Source organism: Gorilla gorilla, chromosome 10 (assembly GCF_029281585.2).
Source record: "Gorilla gorilla gorilla isolate KB3781 chromosome 10, NHGRI_mGorGor1-v2.1_pri, whole genome shotgun sequence".
NCBI classification, from domain to species: domain Eukaryota; kingdom Metazoa; phylum Chordata; class Mammalia; order Primates; family Hominidae; genus Gorilla; species Gorilla gorilla.
The window spans coordinates 117,848,446-117,875,140 of record NC_073234.2 but is presented as its reverse complement, the minus strand read 5'-3'; the positions used below and the strand labels follow the sequence as shown (position 1 = coordinate 117,875,140).

At 39.9% G+C, this 26,695-nt stretch overlaps 1 protein-coding gene across 5 annotated transcripts in view; it reads left to right on the top strand.

Annotated features, from left to right (window-relative positions):
- IGF1 (insulin like growth factor 1) overlaps positions 1-26,695 on the top strand; it is an 82,215-nt gene that overhangs the window by 37,724 nt on the left and 17,796 nt on the right. For 2 of the 5 annotated variants that reach the window (XM_004053774.5, XM_004053776.5), the window contains exon 3: positions 21,668-21,849. In XM_004053774.5, the coding sequence (XP_004053822.1) occupies positions 21,668-21,849 (182 nt within the window). Of the gene's footprint in view, positions 1-21,667; positions 21,850-23,354; positions 25,753-26,695 lie in introns of those variants that run through there. The other 3 variants (XM_004053775.5, XM_019039348.4, XM_019039346.4) reach the window with 3 other exon arrangements.

The window sequence follows — 26,695 nt, the reverse complement described above, 5'->3', positions numbered from 1 at the left end:
CTGTCTCAAAAAAAAAAAAAAGAAGAAGAAGAAGAAGAAGGAGAAGGAGGAGGAGGAGGAGGAGAAGGAGAAGGAGAAGGAGAAGAAGAAGAAGAAGAAGAAGAAGAAGAAGAAGAAGAAGAAGAAGAAGAAGAAGAAGAAGAAGAAGAAGAAGAAGAAGAAGGAGAAGAAGAAAAGAAGAAGTAGAGAAGAAGAAGAAGAAGAAGAAGAAGAAGAAGAAGAAGAAGAAGAAGAAGAAGAAGAAAGAAGAAGAAGCAGTGTAATAGAATGATTTAGTGCTCAGAAAGTCTTGAGTTTGGATCCTGGTTTGGGCATTTAATAAGTGAGTGGCCTGAGACAAATAAATAAACTTTTCTATGGCTCAATATTTTCAACTGTAAAGTGAAGATGATAACAGTGTCCATCTCATAGGATTGTTGTAAAAGGTAAATGATACAGCATATGTATAAACCAGATGCACTCAGGTTTTCCAGTCTCCTTGGGTCACGCTTTTCTCCAATATCTACATAAAATAACTTGCAACCCCTTTTCACATTCCATGGGAAGCCCATCCTCTGCCCACGAGCTCTGAAGATTTGGGGTATCATGCTTCTCTCAAGTTATTTCACTCTATAGCCTGCTTCCCAAATATGGCCCACTCCCACTTGTCATTCCTGAAACCATTATTCTATGTTCCCTGCCCCCTTTGCTTCAGCTCATCTAAAGGGCAGGAAAAAGCTGGAAGCAGAAGAGTCATGAGTGCCTGAAATTTTGCAGGAGCAGCAGGCAGTAAGAGTGGGAGGACCTGAGATCTATGATAGTGAAAGACACGATGCAATATATTGCCTGCCTGGTTAAAGGAGTAGAAAGGAGTCAAAGATGACTGTAACATTTTGAGTTTGAGTAAGCAAGAAGATAATGGTGCAGATACCAGCAAGTCCAGAGGAGGATTTGACTTTGTTGACTTGACTTTGGTTGACATTGACTTTGGTCAATGGCAAAGATTGGCTTTGGTTTCAGAGACACTGAAGTATAATAGAGCTTTTAGAAAATAATTCCCATGAGTCACTAGGGTGCCTGTCCAAAGTGCAGTGAAGGGACTGCATAGAAGAAGAGGCTTGGAGATTTCCTTGTACAGGTGATAGCTGAAGCATATTCCCCAACACAATATTAAATTTGTAAATTACTTTTAAAAATAGAAAGAAAATTGCCATTTTAGAGTCTCAAAAGGACTGAGCACCATCTAATTACATCACAAATGATCTCCCAAAAAACTCATTCCTTTAGACCAGGAGATGAGTTTCTATTCATTATTATTTTTGTAGCTAAAATTTCAAATCACAGAATCATAATATATTGCAGTTTGTTTAAGCCTTAAAATGTTCCTGGCCCAAATGCCTCACTTAAATACGGGGAAACTGATGTGCTGGAGAGTCTGAGTGACCTATCCTTGTTCACTCAAGTTGAATAATGCTGCCAGAAATTCTACTGTTAGAATTTCTGCTCCCCCTTCCTCATTTTTTCACCTGCAGTCCAGCTACCAAAGATAGGATTTTAGACATTCTATCTACATTAAAAATGTTCCTTCTAACTGCAGCAGAAACACAGGTAGCAAGGAGACAGTGTAGAATAACGAGCCAGAGGCCTGGATTTTAGTCCCGTGGAAAAAGAACCAGCCGCACTACCTGGAGAGAATCATTTGGTCTTCCAAGTTCTCAGTTTCCTGATTTGAGTAGCAAGGAGATGGGTCTGGATTCGCTCTGAAATGTCTTGCAGCTCTGACATTCCATGATTCTTGGAGAAATCGGCTGTCTCCAACTGAATCCACATCTTCCAATCCCACACAAGATGGAGAAGCAGGCCCATCCCAGTATTTGGGGAGGCCCATCAGGACCAAAGCTGTCCTCTCTCTGTGGGGGCTGGAGAAGGGAAGCAGCTGAGGCAACACAATCAGTTTCCTTCCCCTTCAGAAGAGAACAACTGAGCTCCTCCCAGGGGAAGCCATGCGGATTTGGACAGTGTGGGGTCTGTCTTATGACAGGAATGGAGGATTTCTGTAGAATGGGGATGCTTAGCGGCCGTAAGAATCAAAGATGGAAGGAAAGCCAAGAGGTCCTTAGGTCCGGTCCCTTGCCTCTAGCTAAGCCTTCCAAGGCAGATGGTTGTCATCCTACGTTTAAAGATCTCCAGAGTAGCAATTGCTCAGCTTCCCACAGCGCCTGGGGTCAGCAAGTTTCCCCTTATAATCAAGAAATTCTTCCCGATGTTTAAGTGGAAATGCTTCCAATGTGGCCCGAGTCTGTTTACCCTTGTCTAGTCCTCAGAAGAGATGAGGAAGAATCTTCTGTGTAATAATCACTCTTCTTATGCCTGGTGCTGGTGATTAAGTCACTTCTTAGCCTTTTCTTTTTTGGGCTAGATCTTAACTTCATTTTCCACCCAGTTAATCTTTTTTTTTTTTTTTCTTCTCCTAGCTGGATCTTTTCCAGGTTCTCCAAATGAGCCTTAAAATAGGAGAATGAAATCTGAGTTCCCACTCTAATTAAAACCTCAGCAATGCCAAGTTTTGTGGAAAGATTACTCTCTAGGCTTTCGTTTCATAATTCTCTACATACACCCGCCTCATATTACAATTTGTTGTAGTACTTTCCTGCTCACTCAGGGCCTACAGCTATTTTGTTATAGTACTTGTCTCTGCCAGATGGAGCCCATTTTTGTCTATTTTAAACATCTTTCTGTTTTTAATGACTTCTCGTTTCTAAATTGTTAAAGGTCTCCTTAAATTCAAATCCTACCTTCTAATGTTTCTTTACCTGACTTAGTGCCATCTGAAAAACATTCTAGTCCATTACTCATCATTGAGGAAGGAAACTCAATTTTGTATCAATCCAAGAAGGGCCTGAATAGCACTCATTTCTCCCAATACTCACAAGCATGGTTTGAGCATGAAAAACAATGCAGACCACCCCTTCTCCATTCATTTATTCATGAAACATCTTTTGAACACAGGGTAGACACTGGACACACAGTGATGAACAGTTTCTGTATCCATTCACTAATGTGTTCCCACATGTGTACAAAATGTACTCCTTAAGCACTTACTCTGTGTAAAACCGTTGCAAGTGTTGTGGCTACAGCAGTGAATAGGGAATAAAAGGCTACTGGCTTCATAGATCCCACATTCCAATGGGTATGGGGGAGGACAGAGACAAATTACAAGTCAAGCAACAAATAAACAAGACCATGTCAAATTTGATAAACGTTTTGAAAGAAATAACAGGATGATGAACCTGAGGATGGTACTGCCTTTGATGGATTGGATGGGGGAGGTCCCTCTCAGAGGGAGACCCTGAAGACCTTTCAGTTTAGCGGAGTTCTGTTATTCTGAACTAATCCTGTAAAGCAAACCCACTTCCCTCATGTTTTCTTCTGACAGACCCAGCACTAACTTTTTCTGGGGTGTTCATGGTTTATAATGCCTTGTTACTCAGTAATTGTTTACATTCCCAAAGGACTCTCTCATGTTCTTTAATTGAAAGAAGAGATAAAAGAAGGAATTTAAGTATACAGGCGCCTTTGTTCCTCAGGAAGTTAATGGACATTCCTGGAAAATGAGAGTCCGGTGGTCTATTGTGTGGAGAAAGTGGACTTCAGTACCATGAAACAGATTTCTTCACTGTGGAACTTGAATAGGCTGTTCCTCGACCATCTTGAATAGGCTGGTGAACTTTAAGACTCTGCAAAATAAGATAACGTTTACAGCCGTTTCCTAAGCTTTTTGCACGGAACTTCTTGAACAACTCTTTGGTGAATGCTGAGCTGAAAAGATCTCTTGGATCCTTAGGTGTCCTTTGACATAGGATTTGGCATTTGGGATGTGATTCCAAATCACCAGCAGCCAATGTGCAGGCCAGTCGTCGATGTCTCTGAAGAGTGTGATAGAAAGAAGACCGCAGAGGAAGGCAGGGAGTCCTTCCTGACTTTGCCTCAGCTTCTCTTGTGACCCTGGTCACGTGCGACCTATGCTTCTTTAGTTTTCTCAGATCATGGAATCTTCTGAGAATCTTCTGAGTGTCTAAATGTCCTCTTTCCAGGAAAATCCACAAACATACATAATTATACATCATGCAGAGGGTTGATATGCCTCCTACCAAAATGCATCTCTGAACTGGAGGATTTCTAAGGATCTGTCTGTCCAGTGTGAAAGTTCAAATAGGTTTCTGCTCTGGTCATATTGACATCTTGGTGTTTTGGTTTGTATGCTTGCTTTTAATTGACACATAATAATTGTAAATAATTATGGGGTACACATGATGTTCTGATACATGCATACATTGTGTAAAAGTCTAACAGGGTATTTAGCATATTGATCACCTCATGCCTTTATCATTTCTTTGTGGTGAGAACATTCAATATCCTCTTTTTTAGCTATTTTGAAATATACAATACGATATTGTTAACCAGAGTCACCCTATTGTGCAATAGAACACCAGAAATTATTCCTCTTGTCTAACTGTAACTTTGTACCCATTGAACAGTTTCTCTCTATCTCCCCACCTAACTAATGCTCCGCAGCCTCTGGTGACCACTATTCTACTCTCTACTTCTATTAGATTAACTTATTTAGATTCCATATACAAGTGAGATCATATAGTATTTGTCTTTTGACATTAGTTTGGACAAGACCCCAAAAGCAAAAGCAACAACAGCAAAAATAGACAAATGGGATTACATCAAACTAAAAAGCTTCTGCACAGCAAAGGAACAATTAACAGAGTGAAAAATCAATCTTGGTCCATGTTTTTGATTAGCTTGTGTGCTCCTTGGGACAAAACCAAGCATCCTACCACCTCTCAAGCTTCCTTCAGCCTTCACCACACAAGTGGTGCTAATATGTGTTTCTGCACCTGTGCCAGGTTCCTCTGCAGAGTCCCGAGGTGGCTGTTGCATGAGAGACTGCTAGGGAGGCCAGGGAGACCCCTCCACACAGAGGTACCAGCCAGCCCTGGGGATGCCCCGTTGACTTCTCAATGAGTGAATGAGGTCATTTTTCCCCTGTCTTTTCCAGAAATAGATTCGTTGAGAAGGCATATGCTGAAATGACCTAGCAAGGCAGCAGGAAGGAAGTGACTAGAAAGAGAATCATTAAAAACCCAACTTCTTATTTAAAGGAAAACGGAAACAGGGGCCTGGAGGAATGCTCTAATTGGGAAGCCAGCAGTGGCCCCTGCCTTCCCTCCCAGTGCTCCCAATATGGATTTCCTGCCTTCGGGCACTGTTGGATTTAAAGCTATGAAAGCCTCATACACAGTCTCATCAGAAGGGCTCAGAAAAGAAACAGAGCTTCATGTGCCTTCTTCCTGCCACTTATGTATGGAATCAGTTGGATTAATTAACCCTGTTTCCTCAGTGAGATTGATTCTATCACTCGCTCAAGAAATTCTGATGATTAGGTGTAACCTAACTGATAAATAACAAATTATAATTTTTTTTTTGCAAAATTAAATGTCCTCTGCTTTGTGTAATTACCATGGTTCTATGGGCAATCATCAGTGGTATATTCCCTTCCACCCTCCTTTGCCACAAATTTTGAATGATCCGTGAAAAGATATTTTGATGATGTGGTACTGAAGGTGCCCCAAACCCACACTGCCTTTTTGGCTTCTCTCCATTACCCTAGGAGGTTATAGGGCAAAGGCATAGGAAGGGTAGGTTTGGGTTCCTGGGAAGTCTGTCTTCTGAGCTGAATTTTACAATTGAGCAAGTTGGCTTGACTGGCCATCTGACAATTTGGAAAGCTTAAAAATAAATTGAACTCAGTATTTAGAAAAGGCAGCTTTCAATATCAGAAGACTAGCTTGTGTTTCTCGCTTTCCATTTGGCCGGGGAATCTGTGAAGGCTCTAATTTCCTTCCCTGAGACCTGGCTTGTTGTCTTCAGGTGCTAGCTGGAATCCAGAAGGACACAGACTGTGCAAATAAAAAACTCAGGGAAGGGAAAAAGGTCAACATGTGTTTTTTGTTTCAGTTCAGTTTGTTACTTTGAAGGGTTATAATATTTTTTCTTTCTGTTTTGCAATAAAACTGGTTCTGCTACTAGACTGACATACAGATACCTTTATTAGGCAATTATCACAAGAGATATGAAGGCTTTCTGTGTAAGAAAGTATAAGAGGTCTTTCCCAGGACTGCAGTTCTTCCCTTCTCTCCAGTGCCACAGGACGTGATCGTATATTATATACACACATATTAGGAGTTGATATTGCACACAGGCACTGGCATCATCTGAGAACTTGTGGAAAATGCAAGTGCTTGAGCACCACCCCAGTACCTGTTGAAACAGCAACTCTAAAAGTGGGGCCTGTTGATCGTGTTTTAATAAGCCATCCAGGTGATAAAGATGCAGGCTCAAGTTTGAAAACCACTAGTATGTGTTAGTTATCTTGGGCACTACCTGCTTCAGGAACCTCCACAGAATTATGGGCCTGAATTTCATCCTTTCATGAGGTTTGGGGACAAGTATGTGGGTGGAGAAGTCTTGCCATTTGAAATCAAAGGAACTTCCAGATTCATAAGCCACTTAAACTCTCAGTTTTTTCATTTATAAAAGTGAGAATAATTCCATTGGCACCATAAGGTTGTTGAAATGGCTGATGCACAAAATGTATGTGAAAATGATTTTTGAACTGCCAGGCACTCTCTGGAATTAGCTATATGGATTGATGATGCCAATACACATTATGGACTACAGGCATGCTGGGGGATGTGGGGAGACTGTGTAACCTGTGTATCCTGTGTCCTCTTCTATATTCTGAGCACCAAGCCCAGGCAGATAACGGCCATTCACTGAGTCTTTGCTGAGTAATTTTAACTAATATTGGGTAAGTGTTCACTCATGCATGCATCACAAGCACCTTGTGAGGTGAGTATGTGCCTCTTTTTGGATGCAACCTGAGAGGTTAAGGAGCTTCCTCACGTCACATAGTTAGAAATGGTATGCTCAAGGCTCTTCTGTAAAATGGCGTGGTATTAATACTTGCATGTAACCTATGCACTTTCTCTTGTGCACTTTAAAATCATCTCTGGATCACTTATAACATCTAATATAATGTAAATTCTATGTAAACACCTGTTATACTGTATTTTAAAAATGTGTATTATTTTTAATTGTTATATTGTTATTTTTAATTTTCTTTCAAATATTTTCTATCCATGGTTGTGGACATGGAACCTGCAAATACAGAGGTGACTGTACTTTTGAAATGCCCTCTGAACTCAAATGATGAAACAAGTGAAATCAAAAAATTTGTTTTTCAAGTAAAAAAAGAAATGGTTTAGCCAGCATCTGAACCCAGGCAATCTCCTCCAGAGCCTGTGTTCTAAGCACTTCACCACACGACGTCACAATCAGTTCTTCATAATGATGCTAAGGAGGGTGAGGTGAGATGACATTCTGGGAGTGCTTGCTCTGTGCCACAAGCTGTCTCAAGCTCTCTTTGTGCCTTAACTCACAAAAACCCTGTAGAGGGAAATATGATGATCATCCTCTTTTAACAAGAAAGGAAATGGAGACTTGAGACTGGCCCTGGTGTTAGGTTTCTTCTTTCCAAAGCACAAATTTCTTCTATTGCTTCTCTCTTTGTACTGTTTGTGCACCCAACTTGTCAATCCACCAATCAGTGAGCATTTGTGAAGTGTCCAAATGCCCAGTGTAGTGCTTCTAAACACAGAAGGATGAGATGACAGTTTCTGCCCTCGAGATGCTCAAAATCAAATAGGAAAGAATAGGCCAGTCTTCACAAAACAGAAAAAAAAAGGCTAATATACAGTTAAGAGCTTGTTTATGATACACCAAGTAATCATTTTCCATATTTAGAAGGTTAATGGGAATGAGGTCATCAGACAAGAATTCTCATGGGGGCCTGAAGAAATTTTGTGTTGCTAGACTGAGACTTCAACAATTTCTCTGAGCAATTATCCTTGAACTGTTGAGTTCAGCATCCCTGCATTGCAGTTTCCTTTAAGTTTGTTACAGTTACCCTGATTATAAGGAGATAGTGACCTGTTATCCTGTTTTTTTCTGTGTTGTTAAGTTCTTATCCCTGGTACTGAGAATAGCGTCTAGAATTCAGTAGGTGCTCAAGTTTACATGTGATCAAATGTTTATAAAAAGGAGAATAATAATGTGGTGAAAGAAGGTCAGGAGTGTTCAGCCAAATTTTGGATTGGATGAGAAGGCAGATTGTCAGGGATATCATGACCAAAACAAAGGTGGAGAGACACCAGATTAGGGAGAAGCCAGGTTCTCCAGAGAGGACCTGGGTTCAGAAGGAGCACAGGAGCAGAGCCTTTGTTATTTAGGATGCAAACTCTCCCACTCCCATACACTGAGGTGTGGTGCTGTCTTGGCAGCTGTGTGATGAACCTCTCTCCCTACCCTGGAGAAGAAACCTCATACGTACTTGGTGATTTTTTTTTTAAGTTTTTTATTTTTATTTATTTGTTTATGTATTTATGTATGTATGTATGTATGTATTTTTATTATACTTTAAGTTCTAGGGTACATGTGCACAACGTGCAGGTTAGTTACATATGTATACAAGTACTTGGTGATTTTCAAAGTTGAGAGACCAGAGTCTCTTGTCATCACTTTCATTTTCCTTGGTTTTACTTCTACTTAGAAAACCTTTGGATGCCAAACTCAAGTCTTGGTTACGCCCCACGTTTCCTTCAAAGGAAACTGCACTAGTAATTGAAAACAGAAATTGGTTCATTTATTCTAACTCACAGGACACAGGTAAGATCCCTGTCTGTGCTCCACCTTGGCTGTCTCTTTTCTAATCCCGGGAGAAAATCTGGATATAATTCTCTGCTTTGTTGATTAAATTCCTCTGGTCCTTATGCAAAATTGTGGGCTTTCATCAAAATAGGATTGTCTGATAATACCCTTTGACTCAGTAATTCCATTCCTTGGAATTTATTCTTATAAATGATCTATGAGTAGTAGAATGTTATGTGTACAAAGACATTTATTGCTGCATTAGTTAAAATGATGATAAAACTAGAAATAGCCTAAATGCCTAGTAATAGGAAAATGGTTACAGAAACAAATGATGGCATAGCTACTCAGTAAAATATTCTGCAGTTTTAAAATTATAATTATGAAAGCTATATAGCAATATGGGAAATGCTTACAATGTCATGTTAAGTGGGAAAAAATACAGTACTGCATTAAATTTAGGTTATGGCTGTAGCTATGCCAAAATAATGTATGTATCTGGATGAGAAACAGAAACAATTTTGAAAAATGAAGATAAAGTGATTTGCTGGGATATCAAGATTATGGGTAAAAACTTCTCTATTTCAGTGTCTGCTAAAGTTGTTATAACTTTATGCAATTCAAGGGTCTTGGCAAGCTATGAAACAAGGCTGACTGCCCCATCTGAAACTGAAAGGGTCACAATGCACTGGGTAAGATGTGAGCATGCAAGAGCTATGTCCTAAACTGCAGAAGTGCACAGACTTCTCTCTCAAGGGAAAAAGCCATGCATGGCATTCCTTCTGGCATTCTCTAGAATACCTAGGATAAAACTCTGTGCACTGCATGTACTCAAATCCTGGGGTTAGTGGGTCCACTTAGATGCCTTCACCCATATTCTTCATTGATATTAGCATCATGTGCCCACAAGAATCCCAGTAAAGGTATCAACTTCAGAGTTCTTCATCACCAGGGAATTCTCTCACTTTCAAGGTGTTCCCGAGTAAGGTGACCTGGCTTTGCAACTTACTAGATGTATGATTTAGGTCAAGGTACTTAACCTTGCTAAGCCTCAGCTTTCTAAAATGTAAAATGGATGTAGTAATAATGCTGCCTCCATGTAGGCACTGCACATGTGTAAATAAGACAAGAAAAGTAATATTTACTATAGTAGCTTAGTAGGAAGCACTCAATAAAGGGAAGCTATTGGTAATGTATTACTGCAAACGCCCTGATTTTTCTAAATGTCAAGGAGAAACTTGTGTTTAATGGAATAGTTTTCAACTTCATTTGATTATATCTTTGGGTCTTGTTATAGTGCCTTCTCTCTCACTAGCTAATTAGTATCCTCTAAGTTTGAGTCTTTTCAAGCGTTCATGCTTCCATGGAAGTGTTTTCTGCACTGTATTTAAATCACGTTAGAGAACTTAACTAAGCTTCAAGCCTAGTAGTGTGGTATGTGTAGTTACTCTGACATTCAGAGAAATGCAGAAGTTCAGGCCAGATAGAAGGCTAAGAGAAAGAGAGACCCCTTGGTGATGCCACAGATGACTAACCCAGATGGGGGAGATGAGAAGGCTGGGGAGCTAAGAGCCACAGCCAGACACAAGAGAGGAATTTGGTTTGAAAAGAGAGTATTAAGACATCAACAGCCTGGAAAGAGAAGTACAGGCTGATTTGTGACCTGTTGAGCACCAAGAAAAAAGATGTGGCAAAAGAAGGCACAGATGTTCTGAAAAATGCAAAGAATTTATGATGGCTCAGAGTCCAACTGAGGGAAATGACTGCCAAAGGCAGATCTCAGTGGACCGTGGGAGCACTGGCTCGATGAGAAGACATGAGGAGGCTAGGACTTCATAAGTGACCTTTACCAGAGTGTCTTCCTGACCCAGAGCAAGGAAGAGAGATGAAGAGGAGAAGATGAACAAGTTGTTTGAGAAGAAAAATAAATTAGCAAGTCTTTAGAAGTAGATTAAAATATTCCTGAACCAGCAGCCTGCTTTTTACTAAAATTCTTTTTTTTAAGTCATCTTCAATGGCTTGAACTTACAGTTCAGTTAAGAGGATGTGTGTAGCTCTGTCTACATTCTCTCATCAGAGCTCCTACTACTCAGAGTCAAAAGCTTCACTTCTTTCCTTCTATCCTTATCATATGGAAGCTGCTACAATACCTTGAGGGTCATTTCATTCGTCAGCCTAAAGGTTACTAAATGTAGCTTTTATATAAACAGGCATCCAGTTAACATAGTGGAGATTACAAAGACCATACCCAGCAAGAGGTCAGTGGATTTTGATATTCTCCTTTTTCCCAAAGGGAAGAGGCTTCCCATTGGGGTTACAAAGTAGCAGGTACTTGGCTGGAAGGCTGAGAAGAGAGAATGGAGGCTGCCCTGTTGAAAGACTGTGTATCAGAAAGGAATGTTTAAATCCTGAACTTAGGCCCTCACTTCTGCTTGAGCAGAGCAGAGCTACTTATGCCTAAGTATTGGCATAAATGATGCCTCCACACAGCTTTCTCAAACCCAGATGTGAGACAAAGAGAGCAGACAGAAGGCAAGTGTCCAGGGAAATAAAATGGCCCACAAGCAGTTATCCTGGCCCAGTGTCCCTGCACCAAAGGAGCTTCCCCAGCTGTGTGTCACATTAGGTCTCACATTGCGTATTCTCAAGGAGGCCAACTAATTCTGTAACCATGGATAGGTCCTGTGATAAATTGGAAAATGACTTCTGGGGCAACAGTCTCTAGTTCTCAGAAAGGAAATTCACAGAAGTGAGCGGTTGGCCAGAAGGCCGAAAGGCCATTGCCTCAGAGTGGATCCCAAAGCAGAGTGATGTGGCCATTCACAGCATGTTTGAGTATGTAAGAAAAAAGAAAAATAAGAAAGAGTATGATTTCTCCTGCCAATATCATAAGCTGAGGATATTTTTCTTTGCTGAATTCAGTAAAATAAATCAGAGATTTTTCTCGATGGATAATTACATTTGTTAAAAAGCATTTAAGGAGGTTTGGGAATCTGGGCATGATGCTGGTCCCAGATGAAATAAAGATGAGAACATGATTTAGCTTGGAGACAAACTGTAACTTAAACCACACCTCTCTTTTTCTTTTTCCTTATTCATAGTTCATTTCTTCAATTCAGAAAAATAGTTTTCATGGGGGAGGGGATTGGGAGGAGTGCAATGGCTAAAAAACAGGCTCAGTGAAGGCCAGAAGATTACTAAGAAACCTCTTCAGTTGACCTTGAGTTTGCTGCAATATCCAAAGATATATGGCATTCTAAAATACAATAATTTAAGGAAGGCACTTACAGTTTCATGGTCAGGTTTAAGCAATAATATATTAAGAATAAAAGGGAAAGAAATAATAGCAACAAAATCCTGCAGAAAGAAAAGAAATAATGGTCTGATGAGTCCAGATTTTATCTGAAATTCCTGAAATAATGTTATCACACCCTAAATGAACCATTCAGCCTCAGTCTGCATACTTGCTTGGTATTTTGAAAAAAATAATACCACAACATGCTTGAGCACTCTTCGTATAGACTTTTAAATTTTACTGAACTTAGCAGTAATTTATTTTACCAAAAAAAGAGGATGGCATTTGAAAAACTATGTTTAATCTTTATCTTCTGATTTTATATTCTGGGCAGATGTTGGGTACCAATGGCATAGATGATGTCCTGTCTGGAAGCCCATTCATACTATCAGAGATAACATGTAGTTATGGCTAGACATTTCCAAGGAAACTATGCATCTGTCCACCTGAAAATAAGTGAATATCACACAGAGAACTCATGTAGCATTGACAGACACCAAGGAAATTAGCGAAAGAAAACATTGGCGTATGTTGAACACTAGGAAATAAAGCAATCTGGTCAACAATATTAACAGTCCTCCTGGGGCCGAAAGAGTCATTTGTTTACCTTATGAAGATGCGACTTTGGGAAGAATAAAAGTAAAAGGCCATGCCCAAGGATTATTAGACTCTTCTCATACTAATTCTCATTTCTGAGTGCCCACAGAAGTGACGGCCATCTCTCTTTCCTTAGGACTCCGGTTTTCAAAATGTAGTTTGATTCTATCACCTGCTTCAAATGACTCTCTTAAGGGCTCTTTGTGCCCTACCTTGAGCTGGCTTCTGCAATCCATATAGATGGGCTTGTCTCCTTCCCCTAATCAAGCCCAACTCCAAATTAGACATTTTCCTTCATCAGACTCAACACTGATCCCTGCTTTCCTTAAATTCAGCTTATACATCTTGTTTACATCCAAAATTAAATCTAACAAAGAGAAAACTCTTGGTTTTCTCATCAAACTTCTCTTCACTACTATACTCCCCTATTATTAGCTAGAAACATTAATATACCATATATATATATACATATATATATACACACACACACACACACACACACATATATATATATATATATATATACACATTATTGATTACAAAGTGGGTCGTGCATGACCATCTGGATATTTAGGGTCATCTTTTTCGAAGGGGTGCTTGATATTATCTAGCATATTTGGTTGTTTACATGAGAAGCTGAATCTCAGAGAATTTGGGTGACTTGTGCATCCACACAGAGGATTTGGGGCTGTAATCCAATGTTGTTTTCAATATACCATATTGCCTTGTTTTTATTCCCTCTCTGCATATGGCACTGTGCTAGGTGCTATAGAAACATTCCCCAGGACCTCTCAATCCAAGAACAACACTGTTGATACACCAGCATGAAAGGGACATCACACACAACCCAACTGGCACTCAAGTCTGCACCATGCAGTTATTTATATCATGTAACACCAAACCATCTCCTCCCACTCGCCCTCCCTCCTTCCCTCTCTCCTGTGTTCAATCTGTCACTGACTCTGGCTGCTCCCTTCTCTGCGACAGTGCCAAGGGCTGTTTCTGCTGCTGTAGAGGCTGTCTTCCAACAGTTTACTCCCTGATGCAGGCCCGGATGCCTCTCTTTAAGAAGCGTCCACCTCCCAACGCTCTCCCTCCAGACACGCCAGACTGCCCTGGCAGCCACCACCCCTTCACCTGCCATCCTGACCATGTCACTCCCACCCCTGGGACAAGGTCCAGATGTGCCCTGAGCAAAAAACAGATCCCTGAGTGAGGAGACTAATGGGGAGCAGGGCCCCTGAGAACAGAGGGCAGGTGCCAAGTTGCAAAGAAAAAAAGAAATGAAAGACTTTAGAGACAAACTAAAAATAAAGAGAATGTGTTTTAATATCCCTTTGGCTGATTCATCTTTCTGTGGCACCAGAAAGAGGGCGTTACCCTCTACTCACGAATGCCTTATGTTTTGTTACAAGGCCTCTCTTCCCACATCTGAAAGAGTAAAATAACAATAAGAGTGTAAGTACAGGAGATAATGCTGGTGGCATAGCTACAATCTCCAAGCTGGAGCCAGTCTCAGCTTACAGTTGTTGTCAGTCTTTCTAAAAAAAAGAAAAAAAAAATGAGATAGCTAAGGCCCACGTATGCGATTCCTCAACATCCCTTCTTATTCTTTCTCTGGCAGTTTTCATCTAATTCAGGCATGGGTCCAAGATGGAGTAGTGATTAAGCGGCCTGGTGACACTGTATACTGGGTAACTGCTTATTCCCAAAGCATGGCTGGCAGGAGAGGGAGCCCTGGTTTTCAGTCATTCCAGGGAGGAAATGAAATGCTAATACCTAGCCTACCGTAAACTCCACAGTGGCATAAGCCTTGCTCAAAAGTACATCAGTGAATAAAAAGAATGTCAAAGGCTGTCAGTAGCAGAAGAGGAAAGGAAATAGAAGAAGAAGAGAACAGAATGAGATGAGACATGAAGTAGAGAGAGATGAGAGAAATACTATGCTGGGTGAAAGTGATTGGGAAACCATTTCTGACCATGTATTTCATCACACTCATCCCAGGCCTTGCAGCATTGTTTTGAAATAAGAAGCATTGATATTAATACCAAAAAGCCAATGATTTTAACCAGTGGATTATTTGGGACAAATCAAAGGTAACAAGGGGTCAAGATAAGCCCATACGCCTTATTTGACTTGATTGAAAGATTCATTCTCATAGTGTCTATTCTAGATTAAAACTATTCAGACCAGTCTATACAACATAAAGTTTGAATATTCTTTCAAGAGAACAGCTATTCATTTACTTTAGTGAATAACAATATCTAGAAAGGCCATCTGCTTCAACCAAACTTTGGAAAGGATACATTTTTAAGATTAATGGAGGAAGAGGATACCTGCCCAACTAGCTATGTTAACCAATTCAACACCATAATAATAATTGTTAACATTTATATAGTTTACCATATACCAGCCATTGTGCAAAACACTTTGCGTACATTCTCACTTAATCTTCATGCCAGTCCTGGGAGGTACTCTTATATATCCATTTTACGTATGAGGACCTGAATCTTAGAAGGTTGAGTCCTTTGCCAAATGAAAGCTTAACAGTAAAGAAACAGTAGAATCCAGACTGTCTGGTTCCAAAACTTGTGCTTTTAGCCACTTCACATACTGCTTCTGTCATTGGTATGACAGATGTCATAGGCAGATCATACTCAAATTCTTTAATATGTTCTAAATAATACAAACAATATAACTAGAAAATGGTAGCTAACTTATATAGCAGGCCCCACTGAAATAATCCAAACATAAAAATGACCTCTTGGCATTTGATTATCTTTCACCTTAGACGTTGATAAACCAAACCATTCCCTTAGGACAACATTTTTCTGTCCAGCAAAGCATTTCTCTTGCCAAAGTATAATTTTGTTGGCTACATCTATCTCCTCCAAGCCCTGGAATCAGACCTAAGCTAGTAAATTGTGCTGTCCTGGCAAGACGCTCATCCTCCAGGGCATTGTATCAGGCTAAAGTAATACATCATGTTGCTTCCCACTCTGTCTGCCCATTTCTCCAAAGAGTCCTAAAACAGTAATGTTTCTGCTTTGAATCTCTTGCTGTTATTGCCCCTAGGACTTGCACTTTAGCTTCCTGGCCTTGGAAACCAAGGTGAGCTGAATAGCATTCTTTTCACACCTGCTCTTGACTTGGGCTTCCAAAAGAAAGGAGGCTTTCACCAAAGGGGCAGCCCCATAGAACTCTGCTTCATTCCTTTTAGACTCAGAGAAACAAAAACATTGACTTGATTGGGTAACGGAAGACTTTGGTCTTTTGGGTTATGGGGATTTAGTAGCTGAGAAAGAGTTGCTGAGTAGTGAGGGTGGGGGCAGGTCGTAGAGGGCCATAATTCCTAGAAAAAGATGACCTTGTCCAATTGAGAGGTAGTGAGACCAGCAAACACTGGCAATTAAAAATTAACACAGGCCAAAAGTGAAATCGATGCCTAAATTTGATAGGTTTTCAAGAAAAGTTTATGACATGCAGTTCATAGAAAAGAGAACATTTTCTCAGTGTTCACTTTTAAGATGCCAAAGGTCAATCTTACTTGGAAAGATCCTTCCACAGAAAAGCAGAAATGTACAGGGTCTCCTAGCAAAGTATAAGGCAGGCAATAGATATATTAGAAAATCTTTTTTAAAAATCCTAATTTCAAAATGTTTTACAACAGCTTTGGCACTACAGTAATTCACTTAATTCCCTAATATGTGTTTGAGTATATGTGTGTACATACTCATGTTATTCTAAATGTAAAAAGATGTGGCCAGTTGACAGTAGTAAAAGCTTCTTTCCATATCTTTACTAAGCACATGACAATGTATAACTCAACAATTGCTTTAATTCAAGTTGTTATTTCAATAGACAAAAATTTAAAGGCAAAATATTGACTGTCAAAAGGTTTTCAAGTAAATGCAAATCCTATGAATTCTGGAAATATCAACCATTCGATGTATTACATTGGGGTCTTGGTAATATTATAATCACAATTTTCCTTATATTAGAAATTTATGAAAGGACTCAAGTCTTCCTTATAAAGCCATCAGAGATGTAGGAAATATTGGGAGGTGATTCTCCCTTTTCCACAAATGAAAATAGTAATTAAAATGCTAAAATGAAGACTACTTTAAGATTATTCATATCTTATACAATTTTCCTACTAGTATCTCATGCAAAATAATGCAAACCAAATGAATTTATATTAAATAAGGCGGCCCAGGGAGAAAATCTTGCCCTAAAAAACTAACCGTTCCAAGTTATTCTAAATTGGCAATGTGTCTGGAGTTCTGAAATAAATAACTGGTGTGAAAAACCTAAGTTTCCAGATTCTTCAGATCTTAACCGTAATATTTGGTTGTGTAATCAACCCTTAGTTAATCTAAGTGAAATGCAGATTCATTTTTATTAGCTAATAATTTCATTTGTGTTTTTTATCAGACATATAATTGAACATTTTCTAGAAATAGCCCTTAAAATCCAGGTTAATTGTCTTACCTCTTTTTTCCTCCTTTCAAAAAAAAAAAAAAGCAATCAACTTTGGAACCTCTTCCTGTTAGCAAATTTCTAAAGAATAGTTTTATTCCTTAGAACTCAAAGAATAACAAATGTATATCTTAAGAACCAGTTGCTTCCCAACTTGAAAACGTTTGCGTTTTTTTATTATTTAAATACTGACTCTTCAAATCAATGTCTTCCCTTTCCAATGATAGAGTTGAAATAGTTAAAATAAAACTTCCTCAAGAAGCAAGATGGGAAGTTTCAAAGGAAATTAAAGCTGAATACATTGTCCCAACTGCATTCCCAGAAATCTATAAGAAACACAAACTTATGCAGCATCAGTAGAGGAGGTAGTACCATTTTTGCCAGTGATGAACAACCAGAGTCCTTTGTTCTAGAAGTGATGACCCCGGTTAAATCTCAGTATTACACATTTCCCTTCAGAGATGGAGGGGAGCGAGTTGCTTGCATCCATTACAAAATGTGAGACTCAGCTAATTGGTGTGGTTTTGATGATGCCACAGTTCTGCCCAAAACCCTTGTAACTAGCAAGTTTGCCCTGAAGATTATTGAATTACTCCCCTGACCATGCATTATTTAAAGGGAAGTGCTGTTATTATAGAAGCCAGCTGTTTAACCATTGGAATTCTGTCTGTTGGCCAACTTTTAAGATACAGCAGTACATTGTGACTAAACATTATGTCTAGTCATGGAGGAGTCAAAGTCTAGGATAGGTGGTGGCCAACTTGTCTGGTAAGCAATCTTTGGTCTACATGCTATGAAACCTTTGAAGCAAAACTGACAAAATAAATATATAAATTTTTAATGTCAAGACTTTGTCAGCAAGAAAAATTATGTGGAATGTTATACATGCCTATTCATTCTAACAGTTGAGTAAGTGCATGAACACTTCATCATGCCAGTACAACACAACTGTTGGACCACACCTTGCTGTAGAAGGGACTATACCAGGCACCTGTCTTTTTTTTTTTTTTTTTTTTTTTTTTCCGTAGCATCGAGTAAGGACAATTAAAAAGTGTTTAGAGCATCTTGGGGAACTTCAAATAGATAGAAAACAACTTTTCACCTTCTAAGTTAGAATATATTTGCACCTCTTCCTTGAAGTGGTTTCCAACCATACTGAATACTGGGCCCAAGCCAGTTTTCTCCTTCATCTCTTCACTTGTTATAGAATGTCTGGAATAGAAAAGACCATAGCAGTCATCCACTGTGTTCAACATAAGAATCTTCTGCTAGGATCTCTGACAGATGTTTATTACAGCCTTTACTTAACTGTTTCCTGCAATGGGGAGTTCATTACTTTTCACTGAAATCTGTCCCATATGTAACACTTGTAAATTCAAATTGTTAGGAATGCTGTTCTTATATTAAGCCAATATTTGTTTTTCATTCACCTACCAGCTCTGATTCTGCCCACTGGAATAGAATTGTACAGCACCTAATGAAGAGTTTCTCAAGGCAAAGATAAAACAATTAGTTCCATCTCATTTAAAAATTAGTCGAAATGACAATAGTTATAATTTAGAAGTCATTAAAAATAACTATCTCAAATAGGAAAATGTCAAATACTGAAGCCAATTGTTTTATTACCTTTCTAATAAATTACATTGTATCAGGCTTCTACCTGTAGACCATAGCAGCAAATATCTTTATTGTGGTTCTGGAAAAATAAACAATATGTAGCATTTGAAGACATGGAACAAAACTTTGACCCTCAACTATGATCTTTCAATTGGTGAGAAATGAGTTTTTTGTTTGTTAAATATTTTGATGTAAAGCCAGAAGAAATCAAGCTTACAGGGCACTTCAAAAGATGAATTAAACTTCAAAAGGCAATAGGTAAACACTTGTTATATTCATGTATTCCCAATGACGTACAATGAGTCCATTGTAGACATTATGAGTAGACAAAGAAAAACATCTCTCTAGGATTGTGGTAGCCAGAGATAATTGGTAATTATATTTATGGCAAAATCTAAGTCTGTATACCACTATTTCAACAATATTTTTTAAAAAAACAAATGTAGACATAAGATAAACTTTCTCTATGGAACATTGCAGAAAAGTCCTAAAATTCTCTGTACCTAAACCCATCGATCTACAGACTAAAAAGCATGAGCTCAGAGTTTAGATGAGCTTAGAGTTTGACTGAGTCATGTCAAATTCTGAGCTCATTTAAGCAAGGTGATAAACCAGATGCCTGGTATTTCCTGTTATTTTTTTTGCTGTGATGATGATGACTTTCTGTTTTACAAGAGGAAATCGACATGTGGTGAGTTTCATGGTTGTTTATAGTCACCAAGAAGTGAATATACAATCATAGAAACTCTCTCTGCCATCCCAAGATGAAGGTTAATGTCTTCCTCTTATAGCAGACAAGGAGCTCCAGCACCTGTGGGACCTCAGAAGCAGAATTAAGTTAGAGGAGCTTGAAAGGGAAATACTAAATAGGTCCTGGAATCCCAAAGCCTGCCCTTGTCTGTCTTCAAAGGCTAACCATGAATTTTGAAATCAGTTGTTTCTGAGCTGGCTAACTTTGAAAGTTTCTGGAGCTCTTCCTACCAGCCCACCCCCAAACATCAAGTTACCATTTCATAATCAACAAATGAATCCCAATTACATCCCATTAGGAAATTTATAGTTTCAACAAAGGGCAATCATTACCTGTAATGGGCAAAAGATACAATGATCACAAAATAGGCCAAGTCACCTTTTCCTTCCTCCCCACCCACAAGAGAGAAGCCAAAGGGTATCAGCTGTGCTTTACTGGCTAGCCACTTAGCAAAAAGTATGTAGAAGTCCTTTGTGGATTACGAAGGACAGTGTAAGCCCATTTGTGTCTTTCCTGTAATTTATAGTTCCAGGAAAAGATTATAAAAACAAAAAAACAAAAAAAATATTGTTTACATTGCTCAGGGGACCCGCTGAGACACGGCTTGCCAGGTCCCAGTCCCTCCCAAATGCCACAGCCATTGGGAGTCCACAGGGTCTGCTTCGAGACCTGCACAGCAGACTCCGCCCAGAAAGACCACAAATGAACCCTCACTGAGTTACTACCTCCAGCTGCCCTAAGAATGACAATAAACCTGCCTTACGGGAGGAAGCAGCCACCGGGGTCCTGTGCCAAGCATCAGGAAAGCATTTGGGTTCTTAGAGGTTGCCATGAATGCTGGCCCTTCCAGCAGGGAGGCAGCCAAACTGGTTTGGTAGCAGGCCATTACCATGGGCCTGATCTCCCCCAATGAGGGAGTGCAAAATATATGAGGATTCTGACTTTCAAAACCCTATCCTCAAGTAATGGTGTCATTATTACACAAACATAGACTTGTGATTTAAAACGTAATGTTTTCTTCTGTCAGGAATTAAGATTGAATACATGTCAGATTAATAAATTGGATTCTTCTGTGCCCGTGATTTATAAAATTTCTTCCATAAAGCAAGTTTCTGTCCCTCTGCCCTTGCCTGAGCTAGAACAGAATCACATGAAAGATGGACATTTCGTTCACTGTTTCAGTTTGGCAGTTACTCAATAAGAAATAGAATTCATTGTTCTGGCCTCTTGGGGTGATAAGAGAGGGAGCCCTACTAGATTGGTATTGTAATTAGTTTCAAGTCCCAAGACTTCTGTACACGGTCAATAGTGACAACGCTTCTTCACAAACCACGTAGGATCCTGGAAACGGTACTCACAGAAAGCTGGCTATGATTTACTTACGACTTACACTATATGTCAGGTGCTGTGCTATGCATTATTCATACTTGATTTCATTTAATCCTCAAACAATTCTTACAAGGAAGATATTATTAACTCCATTATATAAATGGGAAAACTGAGGCCCAGAGAGCTTAGTGACTTTTCCAGAGTCATACAACAGTTCTCCTGGGCTCCTCAATGAGGCACTTGGGCTTTGCAGCAAGTAGATCTGAGTTTGCATCTTGACTCCACGATTTACTGCATGAATGACCTTCAGCAAGTCTTTACCTCTGAGTCTCAGTTTTCACATTAGTAAAATGAGGAGCCCTTTCCAAACTTAAAAACTCTTTGATGTTCAACCTGACTATATAGTCAAAGCAGTTAAACAAAAAGGCAAACATGTGAGCTGTCCTGCTTATAAAAACAATGCAGCGTTGCCAACAAGATTAAGAAAACAATGCATGATCTTCTTTTAATATTTCTATCATCCTCTGAAGCCAATATGTAAGAAAAGACTAGGATTGGGCATAGACAAGATCCTTGCCTACAGGTTGCAAAACTTAGGGAGAGTTACCACAAATAGCATGGTGAATGAGTTAGTGCTAATGAGTGTGGTACAGACTCTGGGAGACATACTGGCATTCAGAAAGATACGTGGGGTCAGGAATCATTGGGGAAGTTTCAAGAAAAGGTTGAGACATTGCAGAATATGTAGGTTGACTAGCTGTGGGGAGAGGCAGGAGCTGGGTGGAAGACTGAAGAAAGCAGATTGCACCCTAACATGAGGCCACTCTGTTTGATTTGTGCAGACAAGCCCACAGGGTATGGCTCCAGCAGTCGGAGGGCGCCTCAGACAGGCATCGTGGATGAGTGCTGCTTCCGGAGCTGTGATCTAAGGAGGCTGGAGATGTATTGCGCACCCCTCAAGCCTGCCAAGTCAGCTCGCTCTGTCCGTGCCCAGCGCCACACCGACATGCCCAAGACCCAGAAGGTAAGCCCACCTGGGTGGGATCCAGCCATCCTCAAGTGGTCTCTCTCTTGTGCATGTGGGTGGGCCAAGCAGAAATCCTGCCCCATAGTCTCCTGGCTTACAAGTCAAAAAAGCTCCTTTGCACCAAAGGGATGGATCATATCCCCATCTCTTTGGTCACTCTGCATTGCAAATTTCCCCTCCCACCGCTATGGACGATGTGATGATTGGAAGATGTTACAAAACAGTGGCTAAACAAACGTGGGCTTTGGTATCAGACAAAAGTGAAGTCCTGGCTTTCTCACACACCAGCTAAGAGCCCTTGCCAAATAATGTGATGTACCCAAGCCTCAGTTTCATCAGTAACATTGGGATAATAATAATATCTACCACATCAGTTTGTTGTCAAAATTAAGTAGCTCATGCATATACTTTGAGATGCTTTTCACATGCCTGCATAAAGTAATTGTTGGACCATCATTAATGTCTGCCATAATTGTACTTAATAACAAAGCTTGTAACCTTTCAAGTTCTGAGATTCTATAATCTTGCAAAGAAAATAAAAGGCTAATGGGAACTATTCAAAATTCATATTCAGTAGCAAGCATAATTAAACATGAAACATTAAAAATAGAAATTTCTGTTTGGCTATAAGAATGCCTAGACGTTTGTAATGATCAAAATCTGCAGGCATCATTTTCTAAGAGCTAGACTGTAAACAAACCTCAGAGGTACCAACTATGCCATCAGAAGTACATAAAACATCTGATGCACATTTAGTCACTTGATCGATTTCTCTTGAATGAGTGAACGAATGAACAAATGAATATAAGAGATTAAAATTTTAGCCATTAAGTAGAAAGAATAAGAACTAAAGAGAAGGTAAAGGAGGAAAAAGAGAAGGCAAGGAAGTTGAGTAAGGAGAGAAATAGCTCTCATTTAAGTCTTTTGGGGACTCTGTTGAAAAAAGAAATGCCAACATGTGGTTTTAATCTTTGGAGCTAGAACTAATAATATTGTGCAAAAGCACAAGATGAGAGATCAAGAAGTTCACCATGACACCTTCGCTGCTTCCTGGTCTTAAACCTCAGCTGAGGCTGGAAGAGGACCATGGTGGCTTATTGGAGATGTGACCCCAGGGAGCCCCTCTGAAGGATGGAAGGGGACTGGGCAAGACCCAACACACACAGAACACAGTAGCCACTGGCCAGGCAGGAAGCAAGGATCTCAGAAAAGACTTTTAGGTGAATGTGGCAGGAAAGCGTGTTTGCTGGGGCAAAGGCAGATTCATTCTTTCTCTTCCCAGGTGACCCAGCGCCTCTTGGTTTCTAACTGGGGAGGGAGTAGGTGTCAAGAGATGAGTCCCAAAGTTCTGGAATGGTGGGTCTTGTGACTGAGGTCTAGACCCCTCTCCAGCACGAGTGCTGTCTCCTGCATCATATGGAGCCTGGGCATTCTGAGCTCATTCAAAGGGACACCATGGGAACCACTTGTTCTCAATGCAATTATTTTTGTGATGTTTACAGTATCAGCCCCCATCTACCAACAAGAACACGAAGTCTCAGAGGAGAAGGAAAGGTGGGCCAAAGACACATCCAGGAGGGGAACAGAAGGAGGGGACAGAAGCAAGTCTGCAGATCAGAGGAAAGAAGAAAGAGCAGAGGAGGGAGATTGGAAGTAGAAATGCTGAATGCAGAGGCAAAAAAGGAAAATGAAGGACAGGAGGATTAAACAGACAGAGGCAAGGATGATGAGAGAGGAGCAGACAGCAAGAATGAAAAGCAGAAAATGCAATAGAGGAAATGAAGAAAAGTAGGCCTGCTGGAGCTAGATGATGATGTGATGGAAATAGAAGTAACCTTTTAGAGAATCTCGCTAAGAAACATGGAGAAAATGGAAAAGAAAAATGTAATGCCCTAGAAAGCCCAAAGAAAGACAGTGGCAAAAATGAAAAAAAGAATAAAAATTATAAAAGAGGCAAAAAAAGACACACTATTCTCTGCCTCTAAAACACAATTAAATAAAAGAATTTAAATAAAAATTAAGGCTTCTATATGCATTTTTAAATTTTGTATGAATCTGTTATGGAAGAATTGCCTATGTCAATATATGTTCGGAGTTAAATATTAGCCCCAAATGCTCAGCAAGACTGAATTGTGTCATAGAAGTTCCCAGATTCCCTTTTCCCGCAATGTCATTGGAGGCTGCATTTCTTAGTCAAGTCCAGGGTTTAGGCCAAAGGGCATCCGGTATTGCCTAAAACCCTGTGAGGTCTGTGAGGTAACTTTTGAGAAGAGGTCACTGCACTCTTCTTCATCTTTTTTGCACTTTGGAATCAGATATAAAAGATGTATAAGTTTGCTAGGGCTGCCATAACAAAGTATCATAGGCTGGGTAGTTTAAACCACAGAAATTGATTTTTTCATAGTTCTGGGAGTTGAAAGTCCAAAATCAAAGTATCAGCCCTTGCAAGGGCCTTAGAGAAGGCTCTGTCATGGGCTCCTCCCCTCGGCTTGTAGGTGGCCTCCTTCTTCTCCCCCTGTGTCTTCACTTCATCTTCCCTCCATACACATCTCTGTGTCTAAACATCCTCTGTGTGAAACAACACCAGCCAGATTGGATTTGGGCCCACCCCACTGACCTCATTTTAACTTAATTATCTCTGTAAAGACTCTGTCTCCAAATGCAGTCATATTTTGACGTACTGGGAGTTAGGACTTCAACACATGAATTTGGACAAAATTCAGCCAGTGACAGAAGACTTCTGATCTCTGATGATAACCACTGCATTTTGATTACAGCTCCTAGAAAACACTCCCCTCCACCACCCCACCACAGATCTATTTTTATATCTGAAATCCTGAGTTTCTGCTCCATGAGAACCCCAGGAACATACTATGTTAGATCTGGAAGAGGCCTCAGAAATCCCCTTATTTTGAAGACTAGGACTCTGAGATCCAGAAGTGGGTAAAGATGTGCTTGGGTTCTAAGCTGCTCTTCTTTTGGCCAGGAGACAACAGCACATAATCAAAGTGGGTCAACTAAGAAAGAATTCCAGAAGGAAAAGAGAGGGCAGAAATGAAGGGAGAGAATGAGAGCAAAAGTGCTGGATTTCCCTGAGGATGAAGAAAAGCTAAATAGAATCACAGAATTCAGATTTTAGAGATCTTCTCCTTCAGATCCCTTGGTTTAATCAGTAGGATTGGGGTCTTCATAGATAATAAAGCAAAAAGTCTCGCCATCCTCCAAGTTGTGAATTAGAAGAGCTGAGAAAGGGTACAAGACAGAAGTTCTCTACCAAACAAATGGTGACATTTTGGGGTAAGAATATGACTAACCCAGAAGTGAAGCATTTCATCCAAGTAGTCTATTTTGAAGATGTCATGGTATAAAGGAACCTCCTTTCTGCCTGGTCCTCCATGCCTCTGCCATGCTTTTTACTCCAGGATCACCCTTTCTAGTGGTTCACTGAAAACCCAGGATTACTTAAATATGATGGACATGTTCACGGCTCAATCCAGGAGGAAAAGGTCGGACTGAAAGCACGCCAAAGCCCCACATCGGAGCCAAGCCACTGCTGCTGTGGTTGCAAAGTGGATTCTGGCTTATCAGAGCAGAGAGAAGCCAGGCTCGGGCCTTAGCCCAAGTGGCCAGTCACCTTATTCAGGAGATACTAAGTTCTCCAGCTAAGACATCCATGCTTTGGGACCAGCTGCAGACAGAAGCCAATTCCTACTACAACCATCACCTTATAGTAGCATATAGACACAGGTGGCTCTTCAAAGGACCACAGTTCCATAGAATAACTAAGAATTCATGTCCTGTGGAAAGGTTTGAATAAACTATAACTATACCCAATCACAAATTTCATTCAAGAAGAACTAAAGCAAAGGCAAAGACAGAGAGAAGAAGGAAGGAGGGAGGGAGGGAAGGAAGGAAGGAAGGAAGGAAGGAAGGAAGGAAGGAAGGAAGGAAGGAAGGAAGGAAAGGGAAGGAAGAACAAAAAGACTTTCTAGTTAAAGAATGCTTAACTAGCAAACTACATACTATAAGACAGTTCTTTTCGGAATGAGTTTTATCAACTCTAAAGCAATTATCTTGAATGCCTACATGTGATTACTGAATAATATGAACCAAGAAAACAGAAAGAATCTATATTATCTTTCCATTTCCTTCTTTCCAGTATCAATACCCAAGCCTCTAGTGATACATGGCATATAATGTTGGATGGATGGATGGATGGATGGATGGATGGATGGATGGTTGGATGGACAAATGAGTAACATAGGCCGATGAATAGTGGTAGAAAGACACACCATAAAAACAAGTGGCACTGCTGAGATGAAATGATTCCCATTCTCCTACATAAGACAGTGAGGCAAGTACAGAGTAAAAAAGGAAAGGCATAGGAGCTATGCTTATACAAGTACTGCATGTTTGGAATTTCCTTCGCTGGCCAAATTGAAATTGTTCAAGGACCTATTGCTACAGGTGGCAACTGGCTAAGAATTTCATAGTGAATATTATACACCTATTACTCCCCTTAATGTTTCTTTGAAGTAAGCAGAATATTAATAATCATTTAAAATTCCAGTGTTTCAACTTCAATTGTTTCCTAGGGCAAATTGATAACTGTGTGTGAAACTAATTGGAATATGTATTGAATAATCATCCTGAAATAAAATTGGTGAAAAGTATTTTTTATTGAGCATCTACAATGTGCAAACCTCTGTACTAGGCATGAACAAGAGTTATAAGCATTGGAGAGGCTAAAATATAGTCTTTAAGGCTGGGCACAGTGGCTCATGCCTGTAATCCTAGCACTTTGGGAGGCCAAGGCGGGCAGATTGCCTGAGCTCAGGAGTTC